Raw genomic sequence first — 19,418 nt, 5'->3', positions numbered from 1 at the left:
GAAGAAAGAGAGAAAGGCTAGAAAAGGGTCGGAGATGCTGAGAGGGTCGAAAAAGGACGACGGTTGTCGCGCGAAAGTGTCGGAGTTGGTTGTAAGTAGGAGAAATCGAATTTGGAGGCAGACAGTGGAGAGCGAAAGTTGTGGTTGAATTTTAGATACGCAATGGGAAAGCGTGGGCAGCCTTAGTGCGGCAGTTCTTGTACTCCCACGTTCGCCGCGAGCGGCGACGAGTCACAGCCAGCACTCTCAGTTCAGCGGTGTAAAGCAGCGAATCAGCCCCTAAAATGACTAATAATAGTGCCTTAGCGCCGTTTGGGTGTGACTGCCAGGCAGAATCGCGCAGAACACTGAAGTCAGAGGACGGGTTGGGTGGCGAATTCTAGCGGAAGTTTTGGTGGCCAAGCGGTATCTCGTGCTGTTCTAGTTCCCTTGGTGCTTCTAAAGCTGTGGTTCCTCAGCCTGGACTGTATCCGTAGATGGTCTCTGTGTTTCCATGTGACGCGTCGCATTGACTGATTGAGGGCGTCAGAAGCGATGCTTTGTCGGGCAGGTGGACAATGGAGCCCGGGAGTTAAGGGAGCATGCACTCGAGCACGTATGTCCTTTTACGGGAGCTTCTATCGTCTTCTGTAAACAAAGCGTTGGATAACACGGCGCATCGTTGAGGCTGATTGTCGACTGACCCAAAGACAGTGCGTCGTATGTTGACACTGTATAAATGAGACTATATGCACAGTGCGTATTATGAATAGTTGTGGTAGTGCGTTTTTCACGGCAACAAAGCCATCAAAAGCATACCTTGTCTTCATAACTGCTTTGTGATACATCTATTTACAGCTTGAGTATAAACAGCGTACTGGTTTTCACTGTCTTTACGCTACCGTCTACTAGCTACATCGACGTCCGTCTAATTTGAAGTCAAATTGGCGGTCTAATGTACGCCGTGCAGCAGTGCTCATCGCTGGACTGTGCTGTTACAGGCGCCAACGGTGCCCTGACTTCCCCGCTCCCCGCGCCTTACGGGTCCTACTACGCAAGGCTGGGCGCCGACATGAAGCTCGTGCCAAGGTTGCGCTAGTCCTGGTTTAGGGGACTCTATCACCTATGACGCTGGCCCCTCTTTCACTATTTTTCTCCTCACTGGCGCCGCAAGCGTGGCAGGTGCCCGTCTCCGTCGCAACTGCAGGCTCGAGTTGACAAATAAAACTCGCCGCAAATCGCCATCGCCAAAACCCAATTGTACCTCGTACCTTTTCTTTCCGCCCTCTTCGTGTCCCATTTCTTGATTCTGCGACATTTTCTGTTCGATGTGAACGGGCCTTTTTCTTCTCCATTCCTTTCCGACACGACAAAAGCATACCCGAGCACCGCTTCGCTTTCGCATCCAAGACCAAACAAGCCGCGACCATGTCTGGCGAGAACCGCGTAAGTTGTGAGAATGACGGGAACAAATATTTGGACGGGATGAATTGAAGGTCGAAATTTGCAGACGGACGCCTCTGACACGTTGTTTCTCCTCTCCCTCCTCCCCCTGTAGGAAGAAACTGGCCTGCCGCCCAACTGGGAGGTCCGCCACAGCAACAGCAAGAACCTCCCTTACTACTTCAACTTTGTCGACAAGGCGTCCCGCTGGGAGCCGCCCGCCGACACCAACACCGAGCAGCTCAAGCTGTACATGGCCAAGTACCACTCGGGCCACCCGTCTGTGCCTGGCGGTGGTGGCGATGCCGCCGCCGCGCAGCAGCAGCAGCAACAGCTGCAGCAGGCTGGCAAGATCCGGGCGGCGCACCTGCTGGTCAAGCACCGCGAGAGCCGGCGGCCGATGAGCTGGCGCGAGGCGGAGATTACGCGCACCAAGGACGAGGCGCGGAAGATTATCGAGGGCTACGAGCAGCAGATCCAGCGCGGCGAGGCGTCGCTGGGGGAGCTGGCGCTGACGGAGTCGGACTGCAGCAGCGCGCGCAAGCGGGGCGACCTGGGGTATTTCGGCAAGGGCGACATGCAAAAGGAGTTTGAGGAGTCGGCGTTCAGCCTGCGGCCGGGCGAGACGAGCGGCGTGGTGGAGACGGCGAGCGGGCTGCACCTGATCCAGCGGTATGTTGTACAGGGTGGTGGCGATGGCGGTGTGGTGACGTGACCCCATGTCGACTTTATGTGAATTTTGTGATTTTCGCGGCACGACCTCTAACTAAAACATCGCAGGCTTGCATGAGACAGGCACCGGCCAAAGGAGAAGGAGTCGCGTGCTTACGGAAACGATAGGTGCGAGTGCTGGTGCACGACACACGTGGCCGAATGGTGAGCGGAAATTTACAGATGAGCGCACGGAAAGCTCGGACGAAGCAAACGAGAACATCAAATCAGATGTCTGCCCGGGGGGGTGGCAGCTGGAACGAGGAGGGACCGAGTCGACGAACGGTCGACCAAACATTGCTTTTACTGTTATTGATTATTCTTGGATACGTTGAAATGTACAAATGTACGATTTTAGCCAACAATGACTCTGCAAGATGAAAGGTGCAGTGTGACGCCCCATTCTGACTCTACTGTTCATTTGCTTTCCTTGCCCGCCTGCTCTCGTGCGCAGCGTCTGTCTCGGATCCAACCCGTGGCCATGTGGTTTTTGTCTCTCTCGTGTCTCTCGTCTAGCTTGCCTGGTCTTTTGTGCTTCTCTTCTATCGTAGGTGGTTCCGTTTCCGTACCTCAGGTTTCCCTCGTGGAACGTCCGCCACGATCCTGTCTCGATCGAATTTGCCACGACGGTGGCACGCCCAAGTCACCTTGTTGCTGTGATTTGCTACAAGGTGAGAAGACAAGGGTAAAAAGGCAGGGAAAGGAAAGAAACAGTGTCTCGTGTACCGGACTCAAGGACCAGCCCCATTCTAGACGGCCGTGATGTCGGTTTCGATTCACGATGCTGTCTTACGCGCGAGTGGAATTTCTCAGTCAAGTCAGACACAAACCATCCCAAGTAAACAGACGATAAGTTCTAGCAACGTGGAAATAACCGAGACTACGTTCACGCCGATCGTTAATGTTGTCTGTTTGGAAGGTCTTGGATTTTGGTCTCAACGATTTGATTTTCTTGGGGTCTTTTTCGTCTTTCTATGTAAAATTGCTTGTTGGATATATATCTTCCACATCCCGCCTTGCCCACCGGGGGCATTTATTCCTTTGCTGAACTTTTCTCGAGACTCTGAAAGTCTCTCACCGTTTTTACTTCGCTTACATCCTTTTATTTCCCATATTTTGACCTGGCCCTTCACACCGACAGCCAAATTGCTTCCAACAAGATGAACCGACAAATCGTCCTATTTTCAAAACACCAGAGACGCCAAAAGAAAAAGAAAAATAGAGAAAAGAAAAGAAAGGATGCCTCGCAATGCATGTTGTGTCATGTGTCGTTTTCGTTATATCGTTGTGATCGTTGCCGCTAGGAGCAAAGAAGAAAGGCAGGAAACAAAAGGCGCCGTGCCCTTGAGACGCACTCACCCAACACGCGCAACAACCCAGTTCGCCAGCGGCTGGATCGAGGTCAAGACGACCGTCATGACGCCAAAGACAGTCATGGACAGAGCCGCATAGGGCGCCGCACGGCTGCCGTCCTCGTACAGGTACGCCGTGCCCATGGCCGCAGCATTGATGCCGACTGTCATGCCGGCGGCGACCGTGCCGGGCGAGTCGGTTTCCATGTCGGGAGAACGATTGAGGGCGTTCACGTCGTCGACAGAGGCAGCACCACCGCGCATATGCACATGAACCAGACAGGCGTCGCCACATTTTGTGTAGCTAACGGGTCGAGAGGCGGAGGCGGAGGCGGAGGTGGAGGATGGTGTTGAGCCGGCCGTCTTCTCGACGTCTTGAACGTGAGCTCCTTTGGAAGGGGACGGCGATGCGAACACGACGGGAGTTGGTCGGGCGACCGAGGTCGAGTCTGATTCCGTTTCCGTTTCCGTCTCGGCCTCGTCGGTGTCGCTCTGCGTCTCGCTCTGGCTCCGCCAGCAGCCACTCCCCATGCGGCAGCGGAACCCAGACCCAGGCTCAGGCGTGTCCTGGCGGCGACGGTGGGAGCCGTGCCGCACTGCCGCTTCGCCGCACTGCTGCCACCGCCCCTCGGCCGCCACCAGCGCCCGCGACGCCCACCGGTACACCCCCAGCCCCATGGCCACCTGGAACACGATGCCGTTGAAGACGACCATGGCCGCGTTGAGCCCCACGTCGCCGCCCAGGTTCGTCATCGCCGGTCCCGCCAGCGCCAGCGTGACGCTCCGCGCCGCAAAGGACAGCTGCTTGGCGGGCGACACGAGGCCGCTGCCCATGGCATGGACGAGCAGCGGGCCGCAGACAATGTTGCCGGCGGCCACGACGGCGCCCACGGCCAGCGTTGTGAGCCCGGCACGGGACAGCAGCTGGGCGCGGCACTCAAACAGCTTGAGGCCCCAGCTGACGATGCCGGCGTCGAGGACGGCCGCGGCCACGTCGCCGGCCCCCAGCGAACACGGCGGGCGTCCATCCGCAGTGCCGCCAATGAGGTCGGCTAGGCTTGTGCCGGTGGAAAAGGCAGACAGAGCATCGTCGACGGCGCGGTGCCGGGCCGCGGCCTTGACGGCGAGGTAGGCAATGGTGCCCAGAGAGGTCCACAAGACGGCGTTGAGGAGCGTGGCGAGGACGCTGCGGGCGCGGGCGCGGGCCTGTTCCGTCGCGAGTCCAAACGACAGCGCAGTGCGGCGGACGGCCGCTTGCGTGGCCAGCGTGCCCGTCCACAAGACGACGAGCAAGAATGTGTCGAGGGCCGTGTCGCTGTGAGCCACTACGGAGACCGGGATGCCAACCAGCGGGATGGCCAGGAGGCTGCAGCACATGACAGGACTGGCGGCGGCAAAACAGGCGACGCGTTGTGCAAGTATGCACAGTCGTTCCGACGTCGTGGTCGTCATGGCGACCTCTGGCGGCTGAACCAGTGGTGGTTGCTCCAACGGGGGCAGACGCAGAGCAGACGCAGCCTGCTCCACGTCGGTGTCGTCGTTCTGACTCGCCGAGTGCACGGAGGGGGCGTTGTTTGTGAGTGTTGTCGACTCGGAGACGTAGCTTTGCACACGGTCTTGGCTAGGAGGAGGGGCCAAGACCGCCAGAGGGTCCGTCGGGATCGGACGAGACGATGCCTGCCGTTGAAGAGGCCTGCTGAGCGAGCTGTAAGAGTCCACGCGCACCGCTGGGATGACGGGTGGAGCCAGGTCCACGGGAGATATCACCATGGCGTTGCGTCGGTTGCCAAGGACGGCCTTTTTTGCCGTAATGGACATGAGTATGGTTTGCAGTCCCAGCGAGAGGGCAAGCACCAACACCGTACTCAAAATGCCGGTAATGACTAGTTGGTTAGCAAAAAGATCAGGAAAACATGAACACAACGATACGACGGGAGGAGAGGCCTACTGTATCCAGCAATAATCAGTCCTATGCTGCGGGGCGACGACATGGGCCCGTCCATGATCATGGTAAAGGGCACCGTGAAGCCGATGGACATGTGCCGGTTCAGCAAGTCCGTGGGTCTGCGCAGGTACCGGCGGTAGAGGCCGTCGAGGTTGGGCACGCATTTGGACGCCAGGATCATGACGGCTGCCACGAGCATCATGGCCAGAATGGGCGCCGGGAAGTCGTCGATATCGGCCGTCAGTTGCTGGAGGCCGCAAATGAGGAGCTGCCAGACGAAAAAGAGAACGACGGACACGAGGCCGTCATAGTATGTCTGTCGATGTTGTTGGACGACAGAAGTAAATGTAGGGATGGAACGATCCAGTCGCCCTCGAGAGGAAGAGCCGTCCATAATATGTGATAATTGTGTGTTGTGTTGTTGCTGAAAAGAGAATAAGATAAGCAAAAATAAAAGAAGAAGGTTGCGATGCACCTAGCCAGGCCACCGGCTTCCGTGTACCGGGCCCGGCGACGGCAAGAAGCAGGATGGGGGACAAAATCGGTGAGACGGGGTCAGATGGCTATGAAAGGGTGGACGAAGCTGTGGATGATGGATCTGTCGTAGATGTCCTAATCGAAAAGTCGATCGGAGTAGATAGCAGTAAAAAGATGATCAAGTGGTGAGAAAAACGCCTGTATATGAAAAAACAAACGACGTCGAGAAAAGCACGGACGCTCGTTGGTTTAATAACTGAGGATGAGGGACGACAAAGGAGGACAAGACGGTGTAAAAGAGTTTAAGAGTGGTCCGTATATGAAAAGGGGACGCGGGGACAGGACAAATCCAGCGAAAGAGGAAAGAGGCCGCAGGCAATAAAGTGAAAGTTAAATGCTGTGCAGCAAGCGGGGAGGCGAGAACGGCGTGACGGCACGGATGAGAGGACGAAGCAAGACGACAGCCAAGAGCAAAGAACCAAACAGAATGCAGAAGACAGCACGACACACAAGGAGGCTGTAGGGAAAGAGGAACAGCGGTCGGGGACCAAAACAAAGCGCGATGCGAGGAGCAATGAGGGTAAGGAGAGATCGAAAACCAAAAACCAACGAGAAGCCAAAAGTAAGACACTGGAAGAAAAGAGGCTTTTGTGTAGTGCGTCGGGGCTTGCTGGTAAAACGGTCTCTCTTAGACGAGCGACGGGGCTTGGACGTCTGCGGCGAGATGGGAGTGAAGAGAGGCGAGTCAGGAGGAGCAACAGGCAAGGAGAAGAAAATACCAAGTGAGACGTCCGGTCCTAATAAAGAAAACGAAGAGGAAGCCGACAGTATCTTGACCGACGAGCGGATTGCGGCTGAAAGAAACCCAAAGTGAAGTGGGACTTGCTTGCAACAGCATCTTCGTCACAATATCGGACAGACGAAACAGAGCAGCAGAGAATCTATAAATGGCCTCTCGTGATTTACAATTATACGGGCATTTTTAAAGCGCGGACGTGCTTCCCCTCCGTTGTGCTTCCCGTCTCGGCCACGAACAGAAAGCAAAGATTAAATCGTAAATTTAAAACCAAAATAAGACGTATCCTGTGCATGCGGAACCAAGCAAACAACCTTCTTTACCTCCCGCCTTTTCTTATGCCCTTTTGCGCTTCTTATCACTGCTTTGTGCTTCCTCCCGCGGCCATGTCCCGGGTACGAAGGGCGGAGTAAAGTTTATTTGTTTCCGTTTTCATCATGTACCCGAGAAATGTGACAAGAAGGAGGCCGTCCCAAACAGACAAAAAATGAGGAACAAGAAAAGGGAGTAGACCGAAGGTCAACCTGAATGTCGGAATATTTCCTCGTCTCTGGGATAACGTGTCTTGTTGTCCGTTGGCAGGATCGTTATCGGCATTGGATAGCCCGTCGTGTTTGAGCAGCCGAGCTGGCCTCCCTGTCCACGTCGTTTTTCTGGCTTCTTGGTGGCCCTTTCTCCCGACTCTTCACTCTCACATGCACTTATCCTGATGTCCTTGTTTTCAATATGTCTTCTAGTCTTCACCGCCTGCGACCGTCCAAGACATTGTGGGATGTGTCTCTGTCCGTTGCCTCACCTCTCTTTGCATTGTGCATGTTCCATTTATCACCCGTCTGTGAACCAAACATACGACAGAATACACTGTAGAAGAATAAATGACATCAACATAAAGGGCGGAGGCCGGTGTGAACGAGGTCGCCGTTTTCCGTAGTAAGGCGATTTATGGCCCATTTTCTATTCTGAGAGAGCACGAAAGACAATTAGAAACCTCCAAGCCATCACCAACGCCATCATAACCCAGCTTCAGGCAATAGCCGCCGACATGATCGTCTGACAGTTTGTTGATGTAGGTCGTGAGAGTAGTTTGGGGGTAGAGGGGAAAGGTTATTTGTCATGATGGCATTGTAAATGAGGCTTGCTTTCCAGCCGCTATTTACGCAACATCTATTGTCCTATTGCCATTAAAGATAGACCGTGAAAGATGAGCACTAAGCGCTTGTAAATCTGATTCTCGTAGCTACCGGTCGAAATTATTACTACAATATCCAGTATACCGGTTATGTGTTCTTTTTCCTTCTTGCCAACCCTTATGGATATTAAACAAACGGGTGTCAAGCAGATTACGTGCAGGAGCGGAGCAGGACTAAAGTGGGAGACGATGAGAAACAAAGAAAGCTGGAGCAGGGGTTATATGTTGGTGTGTTCTCTACATTGTGGAAGCAAATATTTCAAAAAGGCAAAAACGAAAAGCATTACAAGGCAATAGAGGCAACACCTTCATAGACGCGAGCCAGGCTCTCGACAGCACCAAAATGAGACACAATAAGCAGGAAGCCATATTAACACAGTCCACTATTTGAATAAACAAACACACAATTTAAATAGGCGGTGACGGCAAACAAAGGAAATGCGAGGTGAGCAGGGTCACTGAGTACTGAAGAGCATAATAGTCAAACGCAACAGGGATGCCGACGGGGTGATGTTGTCAGGTACAAAGAAAAGACAGTCAGGACTCCCGGACCAATAAGATGGACGCAACCGGGGGGTTGCTTTCTTCAACGACACAGCAAGGAGCTGTGTTGCAAAGAGGAAGCAATACGAACCATGTCGTAGAAAAACAGCTGACCACATAACGCAATAAAACGGGTCACGCAAAACTATGCAAGGTAACAAAGGAGGAGTCGTAAGAATAGAATACGATGTGAAGGCAACGGAAGTGCACTGAAGATAATGGGGCCATCCGATCTCGACGAGGTATGCCATATGATTCAAATGAACCGGGCACAGCACTCGTATGAAGACAGCACTCGTATAAAGGGATAAAACTGGTATGAAGTGCTTTGCTGCTGTCCATCGTTCGGCCTCACGTACAATACACTTTCAGAGACGGCAGTGTCCCAGTCCAGCTCTGATTGTTTATACTCCTTGCCTCCAACCTCTTTCTGCGTCCGGTTCCTCTTGATTATTTTTGCATCGGCATTACCCAAAAGAGCAAAACGAACGAGAGACACACATTGAGTGCAACTTAGAGGGCCTAAGGTCAAGGCAGGGATCCGTCGTCAACCAAAAGCACACAACGTAGCACGAATCAGACGACAGCAGCCCTAGAGGGAGAAACAACACGAAAATAGAAACGAGTCAGAGAAAGGAGGAAAGCGAGAAGAAACGAATGGCAGAGAAAAAAACACGATACACAGCCGGCGCCGTGTCCGTGTATTGTGTTCTATATGCTTTTATTTTCAGATATTAATTTTGATCGGCGACCTGTCTTTTGCTTTGTCATGTGCTCTCAACTTTTATATTCGAACGTGGCCTGTGAATCTCCCGTCGTTCCTTCTCCAGTCATTTTCCGTTCTCCAGGATACGTGGACCTCTTTTTCCATGGCCTTGAGGCCTATTGGACTTTTATATCGTTAATGGTCTCTGTAGCGCCAAATTTCGACGGAACTCAATCCTGCCGGTGACTCGGCCCTTCGTTTTTCGGGTTCAGATTAAGCTCCAACAGGCTTGGACAACTTGAGTGGAAGTGTGCATTCCCGCACAGAAAACAAACTTCAAGCTTAGAAAATAGGACGCAAACAGCAAACGATGGAATTAGTGTTTGTCAGATGATAAAAAACTGACAGAAATTGTGACAGTCTGTTGGGGTTGGAGCGACGTGAGAAGTGACAAAAGTCTCTGCAACGATGCAAACAGAATCAGAAGTGAAGGAGAATGGGCAAAGTGCAAACACAAACACAACAGACAGCTGCGGGGGAAGAACGAGTCCAGAGTACGGGAGTGGGAAGGACGGGAAGAGAGGGAGGCACCGTGGCAAATGGTTTGTGCGTTCTGGTAGCAAGTTGCACGTCGCGTTTGCTGCGATAGCTGTGCCACCACTATGTGGCTTTTCACAGCTTTAAATTTTGTGTGCGTCGCTCTATTGTGATAGCCGAGAAGACAAGAGGCGAGTCGTTCGTTCAAATAAGTTGTACATCGTCTTACTCTGCAGTGTAAACAACAGGTGCAAGGGCAGGCGAACGCAAGCGTCGTATGGGTTTTTGTTTGCATGTGAGTTAGGCGGGGGACGCAAGCCGTTGTTTACTCGTGCTGCACATGCGTGCAAATGCTCCTGTTGCAAATGGCAATAAATGTCTTTAAAAAAGGCACTTACCAGGAGACGGCAGACTGGCTAACCCCCTCAGTTTTTGTTTTCGTCAGTTCTTCTCAGCCATCCCTAAATTTTGCAAGTCTACGTTAATTCTGATTCTGCTTCATTACTTGCTGTGATTGCGGTCGCTCCAGTCTCCAACATGAAAATGTGCGCATGTCCTCGGCCAAATGCATGACGACGCAGCAACCCGAGAATTTTTTACAAAACTTCTCCCCATCAGCGACATCAGAGACACGACACGACAACGCGGAACCATGAGGCCATGGACCATGGTTTGCTTTGATTTCCACGTACATCGTAAAAAAAAAAAAAAAAAAAAAAAAAACGGTAGAGGCTGGCAGCAGAAAGAGACAAAAAAAATGGCAAAACATCGACAGACGTTAAATAATCACTGGATTATGGCACTGGGCCGAGAACATGTCCAAATACAGTTCAGGATTGGCCAAAAACGGAACCCCATGTCCGGGTTCGCATTGTCCAGGGCAGCCAGCCACTTTGGCCGTTTGCCTGTCTTGCACTCTATTTCGTACCCAAACCCGGGGTCTTTCTTTGTCCATTTTGAGCAGACAGGAGCCAGACGCAAAAGTACGTCGCCAGGTCGTATGCTGTGCTCTTGAACAGGGTGATTGGGAAGGGGGGGTGGCGAATGGACATGGGTGAAGATCGACTTGTCGACATCTTGTTGGCTGGATGCCGTTGCAAGTGCCGTTTGCAGTTGTGCTGTCGGTATGAGCTGTCTGAAGGTGCTGGCGACTCCTCCTGCCGCACTGTAGATAACATGCAGCATGCATCTGGGAATACATGTACATATGCACCCTGCCTTTCACTCCTTGCCCCTGAATGCGTGCCCCCTGGCTCCCTGCTGTTTTGGTTCCTGGCACGGCTTTTCCGGCGCGCAATCCTGCCATCCTGGCTGCAGTCCAGTTGCTCTGGGCAATTACCAGACCACGCACCCTGGCTCGGACAGCGATTTTGTGCCACCCCCGCCAAGCGCAGAGACGGGACGAGGCAGAAGGACGAAGCGAGGGCTGCAGAGGGGGGGGATATGGAAGAAGGAAAGAAATTACAAAACAGAGACAGAAAAATGAGACAATAGAACACTGAAAAACTAGGAATAGAAAGAAAAATGCAGCCGGGTTAGAGAGACGAGCTAGTCCAATATATATGCAGTGCGTGCGGCTGGTGATTGTGTTGCTGGGTGTCTTATTGCTCATGATGTCCAAGAACCCTGTTACATCTTAATGCAACGAAGCAAGACACAAATCAGCACATCTACTTTCACTTCTCTGTGTGAAATACCCTTTTGTACACCTTGGCTCGTGCGGGTAAGGGGATGACGCGCATCCCGGGGAGGTTGACTGGGGGAGGGTAGGAGCAAAGACATATCGACGGTGGATCGACAACAAAGACCGGCTTGGACCGAAAGATGGTGGTCAGCACAAAACGGCGAGAAAAGATGTCCAGGGTGCAAGAAGTGCCGGTCGATGGTGTTTCCCAAGTTCCTATCGATGCACTCGATGCTCCTTTTTGGGGCTGCATTCCAACTTCCATATTGCCTCTCATTGGCTGCTTTTGACGAGAAGTACAGGGGAGCTGTAGTGTGAATAGGCTCGAGACAGGGGTAGCTCTTCAGCGACAGGTGAAAGGGACAGCACAAGGCAAACAGGACGCAACTCGCGTGGCCGTACGGCGTCTGGTTGCGCCAAGCGCCTGCTGTATTTCCACACCTTTATGCTTGTTCGCTTGATGACACCCACTCCTGTCCATTCCTGCCCACTCCTGTCCATTCCTGCCCATTCCTGCCCATTCCTGCCCATTCCTGCCCATTCCTGCTTCTAGCATGGATCAGGGGTTGCTGGATGTCAAAAACAGAACGGCATTTTGCCCGTGTATGTTGTGCAATCCTTGCGCTGTTCACGTCTTCATGCCTCTGCGTTGTCGTTTGATGCGCCTGTGATGTTGCGCAGCAGGAGGCCAGGCAGGTTAGTTGATGTAAACGAATGAAACATGTAGAGATGGGAGCAAAAGACTCAACGATGCAGGAAAACAAACCATGACGCATGCTGCCTGCCCTGCACACATCATCTCATCCCAAAGGCAATATACGTGGTCCTCTCTTATTCAGGTAGGAAACATTCTGGGCTGTTTGGTTTAATGTTGGTTTCATTGGATGCATACCTTAGTGGCAACTTTTACCGCAACAACGCACCCACCTTCTACTGTGACGACAATCATCCTTGGAGACCGAGGGACAGTGCTTTTGAACTGTTTCCGCTTTCCAAGACATGAGCTACCGAGACACTTCTCTTTTCTTTCCGCACTCTGTTTCGCCCTTTTACGAGCCGCCTTACTTCAGAGTCGTTGTATTCCCCGGTGTAAACTTGTGAACTAGAAACAGCCTGAGCAACTTGCATAACATAAAAATAAGACATTCGCGGTAAAGCATTGTTGGTAAACCAAAGTACTATGTCGATATAGGCAACAAACCGTGACAATGCGACCATGCATTGCTTGTAGTCAATAACTTGTGGCGATAGCCTCGAATAAAATCAAAAGAGTGCGTGCCAATGATCAAGGTGATGGCATATTGTATTGTAAAGGAACCAGAGCCATTCGAGAGCGATGATTACGTCTTTCGTACACAAAGCCCGTTTCAGTATCTCGCGTCGCTGCTGCTCGACCGTACGAATGGCCGACATTGCAATGGCGACGGTCTCGTGGCATTGCGTGGCCAGCTCCACCGCTGCGGTGCATCCGTACAAGGAATCACGCATCTTGTCGGAAGTCACTGAGCTCTCGTCAGGTCTCCAGTCAGTTTCGATATTATGCACCACATGTCCACATCAATGTAGTTGTCGTCCTTGGCTCTGAGTCATTCCTATTCGGACAAAAGCCTTACGGGCAATGACAACAGTGGGCTCGCAGCGCTGCCAACTCCTTCCTTACAACATAATAGAGCATTGCCATGTCACTCAGCGAGACACTCGTCGTTTTACTAATTAGGAGGATAACCGATAAAAGAAAAGATACATAAGTATAGAGAATACAAGGTGAAACACAAGGCCATTGGTCCGTCATGGCTCTCGCCCACCATAACCTACAGTCTGCCAGTCGCCGCTGACATTCCAACTTGATCAAAAGAGCGCCTGGACGCAAAAAACAAGCTCGCCGGCAGGCCAGCTCAGCGCCACCGCTGCCGCTACCACCACGGCGTCGTCGCGCCACCCAGCATCCCTACTGCACGCTGCTGCTGTTGCGCGCTCGTTTGCGTCCGCTGCCGCCGCCGGGCTGCGGTGACGACAACGACACAGACGTGTACTTCTTGTCGTCCCGCTCGCGCCTGAGCTTCTCGTCGAGCACGCGCGTGAGCACGTCGTAGGCAAACTGCGGGTGCTCCAAGCACAGGGCCTGGAACTCGGCCTCGGCCTCCGCCCGCAGCGTGTGGCTGCGCGTCGCCCAGAACTTGGCCACCGGGTGCCGCACCGTCGTGTCGTCGGCCTTGGTGCAAGCGTACACGTACCGCGCGTACGCAATCTCGCCCTGTGCCGTGCTCTGCACGCAGTGGATCTTGGACGACGCGAGCGTCTGCAGCTCGGCCATGCCCAGGACCTCGGCCAGCGTGTAGACGCGCGCGTGCTTGAGCAGCTGCGCGCCCGTCTCGTCGACGGCAGGCACCGTCGGATCCTCCTCGAGCGCGTGCGCATGGCCGGCCAGCTTGCGCGGGAAGTAGTCGCCCGTATACAAATATTCCAAAAAGCAGCCGACCGCATCGAGGTTCTGGTCGGGCAGGGTAATGGTGCGGTCCTACACATACATCCGCCGTTAGCTTGTTTGTCCTCTTTCCTCCTTTTTTTTAAAAAAAACTCTTTGCTGTCCTCACGCCACTTGACATGCACGTCACCGCTCGCACGCGCTACTCACATCGCCCAGGTCGGCGCACAACTTTGCAAAGTATGGGCTCTTCGTCAGCAAGCCCTGGTGTGCCGTCAACTCCATCGTCTCCTTGGTCTCCTCGCCCTCGCCACCGCCCACCACCAGCGTGACTACCGGGCTGCTCAGATACGACGCAAAGGCTGTGCGTGTCGGCACCGGTGTCGGCTCCCGGACTTCCTCGCCGGTCGCAGCCTCGCCGTTCTCGTCGCCCTCGGCATCTGCCTCCGCTGCCGCAGCAGCTGCGCTGCCGACCTGCTCATCGGCTGCCGCCTCAGTCATATCGATATCGACCGCCAATGCAGCACCGGCCTCGTCGGGCTCGTCGTTACTGGACATGTCAGTATCCTGTCGCCGTACGTGCGCGAGTGTACGAAGGTGGTTTGAGGGGATGGTTGGTTGGCAATGTAAGGGTGGCTGTGCGCAATGTCGAGGAATGACAGCGATTCGGGAACGGGCACAAATTCGGAGAGAGCCAGAAATGCAACGGAAGTTGCGACAATGTTTGCGAGCGGTACAGACTCGGCGCAAAAGAATGAATTGAGCTTCCAAGCTTAGGAACCAGGAACAAAGTACGGAGTACCTGCATTAGCGTCCTTGCCCGGAGCAACACTCTTATCAGCCTTCTCGCCGGTGGGTCACGTGTAGATAAAGGTTCGCAAGGAACAGGGGGTATTTACTTCAATGGAATTTTAAAGATTCAAAAAGTGGATCACTCTTCAAAACTCATCAACCAAACGAAGATAACTCGAGGCCTCAGCTAATAATGACAGTATCATATTTCTGTGAGTGAGAATAACAAACGTATCCGACGCCTAAAATGACGAGCCTGTACAAATATGTACGCCTAATGTCGAGCCGTATGTCGTCCATCTGGGCAAAATATGAGCTGAAAATAAATATACGGGCAACGACGGGACCAAAACCGCTTATGACACCAATCGTTCTGCCTTCCTGCCTTTTAAGCGCCTGGAAATAAACATGGTCAACAAACCGACCGCCACCGGGGAACAAACCAACACCACAATGTGGCCAAGATTCAAAAACACAATATCTGTGATAAAGACCAGTAGGAACGACAGCACCATGGAATGTGGGACCAACCTGCCAGCCGTCGTCTCCGCGCACTTGCACTACAATGGGCTGCTGGGTTTGCGTCGCAACCAGCCGGTCGTCGGCGGAGGTTTTTCGAGTCGCACTACCCACAAGCACCAATCCTCCAGGGGATAGAAGTTGAGCAGCACGCGGTTGCAGAGGAAGGCGACCAACACGCACACTGTCGCCACAAGAGCATCGAGAAAATAGTGGTTGGCAGTTGCCACGATCGTAAGCAAAATCCAAGACGGGTAGAAAATGCCAAAGAACAAAAAGAGGCTGCGGGAAACAACCGACTTTCCCTGGCCAGCTGCCAACAGGGGCGTGGGCCGCGTAAACCCTTCCGGCACATCGTCCTCGCTCGGTGCATCGGCCAAGACGTCGGGTTCGCTCTCCTCCTTGTCGAATACAAAGCGCCACTTGTTCCCGGGGAAAAGCTGCTGCAGAAACCCGGACTCGTAGATAAACACGCAGCCGATTGCGAACGCATAACCAAAGTGCATGCTGGGCATGGCCGCGAGCTTGTTGACGAACTGGCCACTCATCCACACACTCCGTGCATCTTCGGCGTTGACAGTGTCAATGAAGCCGAATTCAGAAGGAAGAAATCGCGGCGGCATGGTCGGATAGAGCAGGAAAATGAGAAACGCGCACATATTCAGCAGCGTCATCATTCGGCGGACTATCGCAAAGCGATTGAAGTTTGGTGCGTACCAGTAGTAAAAGGCGATGAAGCTGCGACAGTTGGGGGTCAGAGGGAGATGAAGACGATTAAAAATTGACAACACCGCAGCCTCCGTTGATGGGAAGAACATACCCAGCTGTGCCCGGAATGTGAATCAGAGAATACCCACGGTCTAAGATCGTCAACCAGAGGCCGCGAAAATCACCGCCGTCAGCCCCGGTGAGGTACCATTGCTGGATGCGGTACTCGGCAAAGCGCTCTTTGCCTGTATTTTCGCCGAGGCCAAAGATCCGTGACTCGAGTTCCAAAATGGCAATACCGTGACCCCGAGCGACATCCCACAACTCTTCGGTGCCGCCGTATTGAATTTGTGCCATGACACCGGTGAGGCGGTAGAAGAAAAATGAGATGGTCCAGTACAAAATTTCCACAACAAAAGGAAACTTGACGAGAACTCGGCTGTGGAAGTGGTTGGCAAAGCGGGACGAATTGGGCGTACGCACTGTCCAAAGGCCGAGTATGCGCCGGTATTTGGCAGGATAGTCCGTTTGCCAGTCGGTACTGCCGTCGTGGACACTCGACGTCAGCGATGGACTTTGAGGCAGGTCGCCTTGACTGGGTTCGTTTGAGAGGCTTAGAGACGCCCGGCCAGACCTTGGTTGTTGATTTTGTAGCGGCGCATACTGGAATCGCTCGGATTTAGTCGAGTCGCCCTTGATGATGGAGTAGTTCTTTCTTCTCGTAGTAAACATGGCTATCAGGAGGATCGCAACGATGAGCTAGTCAAGAGAATGGATGGTCAGTGTGTGTTGCCAACATGTCCAGGGTACAGAGGGTATCACATAGCATACGACAGACTCGACCTCGTCAGGCATCTTCCATATATGCTTGCTCCGCCATTTTGAATGCGGGTCTTCATGCTGTCCCGACATTGTGAGTTGCTAAACGGACAGACACGCGACCAGCCGCTAAGAAGACAGAATCAAGTCTCGTGCTCTGTTGAAACGCGTAGCAAGAACACGACAAGGAGATAGATGACCATATGGACGGACAAGAGCGTTTTTTTTTTCGATGTTGTTGAATCCAACCAAGGATGGATGAAAGGACCTCGCGGAACAGCGACGAGGATGCCAAAGGACGGCCGCGTGAGCTAAGTGAGAGCACGGGCTAGGAAAAAGAGACAGGTCAAGGTGAAACAGAACCCGTGTAACAATGGCAATTGCTTGCCGATTAACCTTGCAGATTGTGAGAAAGGGATAGAATGCCGAGTCGGGGCGGGAAACGACATCATGTCGATGATTGTAGTGTCCGAGATGACAACAAAAATAGTAGAATTGGTAGGACATAAATAAAAGGAGGGCAAAGATACGCATTGGCGAATCAAGGAAACGGAAAGAGCTCAGTTAACTGGCCAGTGAACAAATGCGGAAACTACGAACGTGACACGGAGTGGGAAGTAGCGAAGCACAAGGCATCTGAAGACGGAAGGAGGCTTAGAGTAAGCGGGACACATCTGAAGGCATAATAAACTTTTGTAGGCGTCGACGTTCAATGCTAACGACACGTTCGTATCACATACACAGGGTCTTGTCGGGGTCTAGATTAGGGCAGGAAGACCACGATGAAGGCTTATGGGAAATATGAAAAACTGCTGTTTTCTTTCCGTCACACGTATTTTTCTTTTCATGTCCAACGTCCACGTAAAACATTATATGCTCATAGTCTTCATAGGTTACTTGGTGACGGGCCGTCACTTCTTTTCAAAGCCAACCTTCCTGAGGCCTCTTGTCGGTATGTTCCGCCTCATCAACCCATAACCAGCTCGATCGCAGTGTATAAAACAGTTGCCTTTTTTTGTGTACATGATAAAAACGAAATCGGGGTAGTGTCTGGTTTGTGTTTGTTGTGTATGCGAAAAATGTGTCTAGTGTGTAGTATGTAGGTTTGGTGCGAGTTTTATGGTTGGTGTGCAGCTGCTGCAGCGTCGTAAAACATGTACGGCTGCTGCTTCCACCTCAATTGGCAAAGATCTTGAGTGTCATATCTATGCTTCCTGTCGCAATAAGGCACCGTATTTGCGCATCGGCGCCAGTTGCCGCTGCACCTGCTGCCGCCGACTTGCCGTTGGGCGTGCCTCCACCGTTGATCTCCCCATTGGGAGTGCCTGCACCGCCGTTGCTGTCTTCGAGGGCAGGGCCCTTGGGAATGCCAGGAGCCCACCGCAGACACGAGATGAACTGCTCGTGTGCCGGCAGCACGCGTACGCACTTGCCCTCCTGGCTCAGATCCCAGCACCGCAGCGTCTTGTCGTCCGACACGGACAACAGGTACTTGCCGCCAGGGTGGAATACAATGGCGCGAATCCAGTTGTCGTGGCCCACCAACGTGCGCAGGCAGATGCCCCGCGCATCCCACAGCTTGATCGTTTTGTCGCGCGAACCCGTTGCCATAAACTCGGCCGCACTGGCCGCAGGTGGTGGCCGTTTGAGGCCGGCCAGCACGGCCAAATGCGGGTACGCCGTCGGCGGCGCTACGGCGCAGCACTCATTGTAGTGCTCGTGGCCAATCATGGTGGCCTTGACCTCGGCGCGGGGGCTCGAAGAGATGTCCCAGAGGCGGGCGGTCATGTCGTCGCCCGTGGACACCAGGTACCGCCCGTCGTAGGTTGGCGCAACGTCACGCACCCAGGCCGTGTGGCCCTGGAGCGTCTGCAAACAGAAGCCCGTGTTGACGTCCCAGATCTTGAGGGTGTGGTCGCGGCTGGCGCTGACGAGCCAGTTTCCCGTCGACGGAATAAAGCGTACCGCGCTGACGCTGTGGTCGTGCCCTGCCAGCGTGCGGATGTTCTTGTAGTCGCCGAGCGGGTCCCAGATCTTGATGGTGAGGTCGGAGCTGCACGAGGCCATGAGGATGTTGCCGCGGGGTCCTCCAAAATCGACGTCTAGCACGGCGCGTGTATGGGCCTTGACGGTTCGCTCAAGCTCTCCGACCTCCCAGTCCCAGATCTTGATGGTGTAGTCGTCAGAGCCCGTGGCAACGGACGAGAAGACGGGGTGGAAGGCGATGCAGTTGATGGCGCCGCGGTGGGATTCGAGAGTGTATCGTGGCGGGGCCTTGGGCAGCCAGGATGCCGGGTCTTTGTTGCGCTTGGAGAGAGAGTCGGGGGTGAGAGAGTCTAGTTCGGATTGCAGAGCAGAATTTCGGGACTCCAGGTCCATGATCTAATGAATATGAGCGTCTGACCGCCATGACGGAAAGCCGAGGGTAGGCTCATGCCGTCACTCACCTTCTTTTGTAACCGCACAACACTTGTCCATTTCTTCTCCAACAGTGTCTCGTACTTTTTCGTGGTGGCCGCGTCCAGAACATCTTCGCCGAGCTGGGTCTCTGTTCGGAGTGCGGATGCTGCGCCAGGCAGCATATGTGCTTCCAAGTAAGCGATGATGGATTTGTGCCTGCAGAAACGACGTTAGTTACGCAGCTCCTCAGTAGTGCAGCCCCCACGGAACAATGCCGACAGCACGTCTTCCTCCCGAAAGAAAACCGTACAGTTCTTCTGCTTGCCGGCCCGTGAGGGAATGGGCCATAATGATGCGGGGGTTGTGCGACGGTCCCCGGGGCCCGTCTCGGTA

The 19,418-nt window shown here is 53.4% G+C and overlaps 5 protein-coding genes across 5 annotated transcripts; 1 reads left to right on the top strand and 4 right to left on the bottom strand.

Annotated features, from left to right (window-relative positions):
* Positions 1-1,407: 1,407 nt before the first annotated feature.
* SPBR_03210 (peptidyl-prolyl cis-trans isomerase NIMA-interacting 1) lies at positions 1,408-2,137 on the top strand (the record flags this gene model as incomplete). Its single annotated transcript, XM_040761513.1, has 2 exons — positions 1,408-1,425; positions 1,538-2,137. 2 exons carry the CDS (start codon positions 1,408-1,410, stop codon positions 2,135-2,137), a joined length of 618 nt encoding a protein of 205 aa, XP_040620433.1.
* Positions 2,138-3,488: 1,351 nt separating this feature from the next.
* Positions 3,489-5,824, bottom strand: SPBR_02416 (uncharacterized protein; the record flags this gene model as incomplete). Its single annotated transcript, XM_040760719.1, has 2 exons — positions 3,489-5,368; positions 5,434-5,824. The coding sequence occupies 2 exons, from the start codon at positions 5,822-5,824 to the stop codon at positions 3,489-3,491; spliced, it is 2,271 nt and encodes a 756-aa protein (XP_040620432.1).
* A 7,486-nt stretch (positions 5,825-13,310) lies between these two features.
* SPBR_03019 (uncharacterized protein) lies at positions 13,311-14,345 on the bottom strand (the record flags this gene model as incomplete). Its single annotated transcript, XM_040761322.1, has 2 exons — positions 13,311-13,880; positions 13,998-14,345. The coding sequence occupies 2 exons, from the start codon at positions 14,343-14,345 to the stop codon at positions 13,311-13,313; spliced, it is 918 nt and encodes a 305-aa protein (XP_040620431.1).
* A 794-nt stretch (positions 14,346-15,139) lies between these two features.
* Positions 15,140-16,718, bottom strand: SPBR_02722 (uncharacterized protein; the record flags this gene model as incomplete). The annotated part of the gene is made up of 4 exons (XM_040761025.1): positions 15,140-15,836; positions 15,919-16,401; positions 16,471-16,565; positions 16,638-16,718. 4 exons carry the CDS (start codon positions 16,716-16,718, stop codon positions 15,140-15,142), a joined length of 1,356 nt encoding a protein of 451 aa, XP_040620430.1.
* Positions 16,719-17,801: 1,083 nt separating this feature from the next.
* Positions 17,802-19,207, bottom strand: SPBR_02801 (1-alkyl-2-acetylglycerophosphocholine esterase; the record flags this gene model as incomplete). The annotated part of the gene is made up of 2 exons (XM_040761104.1): positions 17,802-19,007; positions 19,073-19,207. 2 exons carry the CDS (start codon positions 19,205-19,207, stop codon positions 17,802-17,804), a joined length of 1,341 nt encoding a protein of 446 aa, XP_040620429.1.
* Positions 19,208-19,418: the final 211 nt, after the last annotated feature.

Source organism: Sporothrix brasiliensis, assembly GCF_000820605.1.
Source record: "Sporothrix brasiliensis 5110 chromosome Unknown Cont17, whole genome shotgun sequence".
NCBI classification, from domain to species: Eukaryota; Fungi; Ascomycota; class Sordariomycetes; order Ophiostomatales; family Ophiostomataceae; genus Sporothrix; species Sporothrix brasiliensis.
Note: the sequence above shows the minus strand (reverse complement) of the source record. Positions and strands in the feature narration are given on the sequence as shown.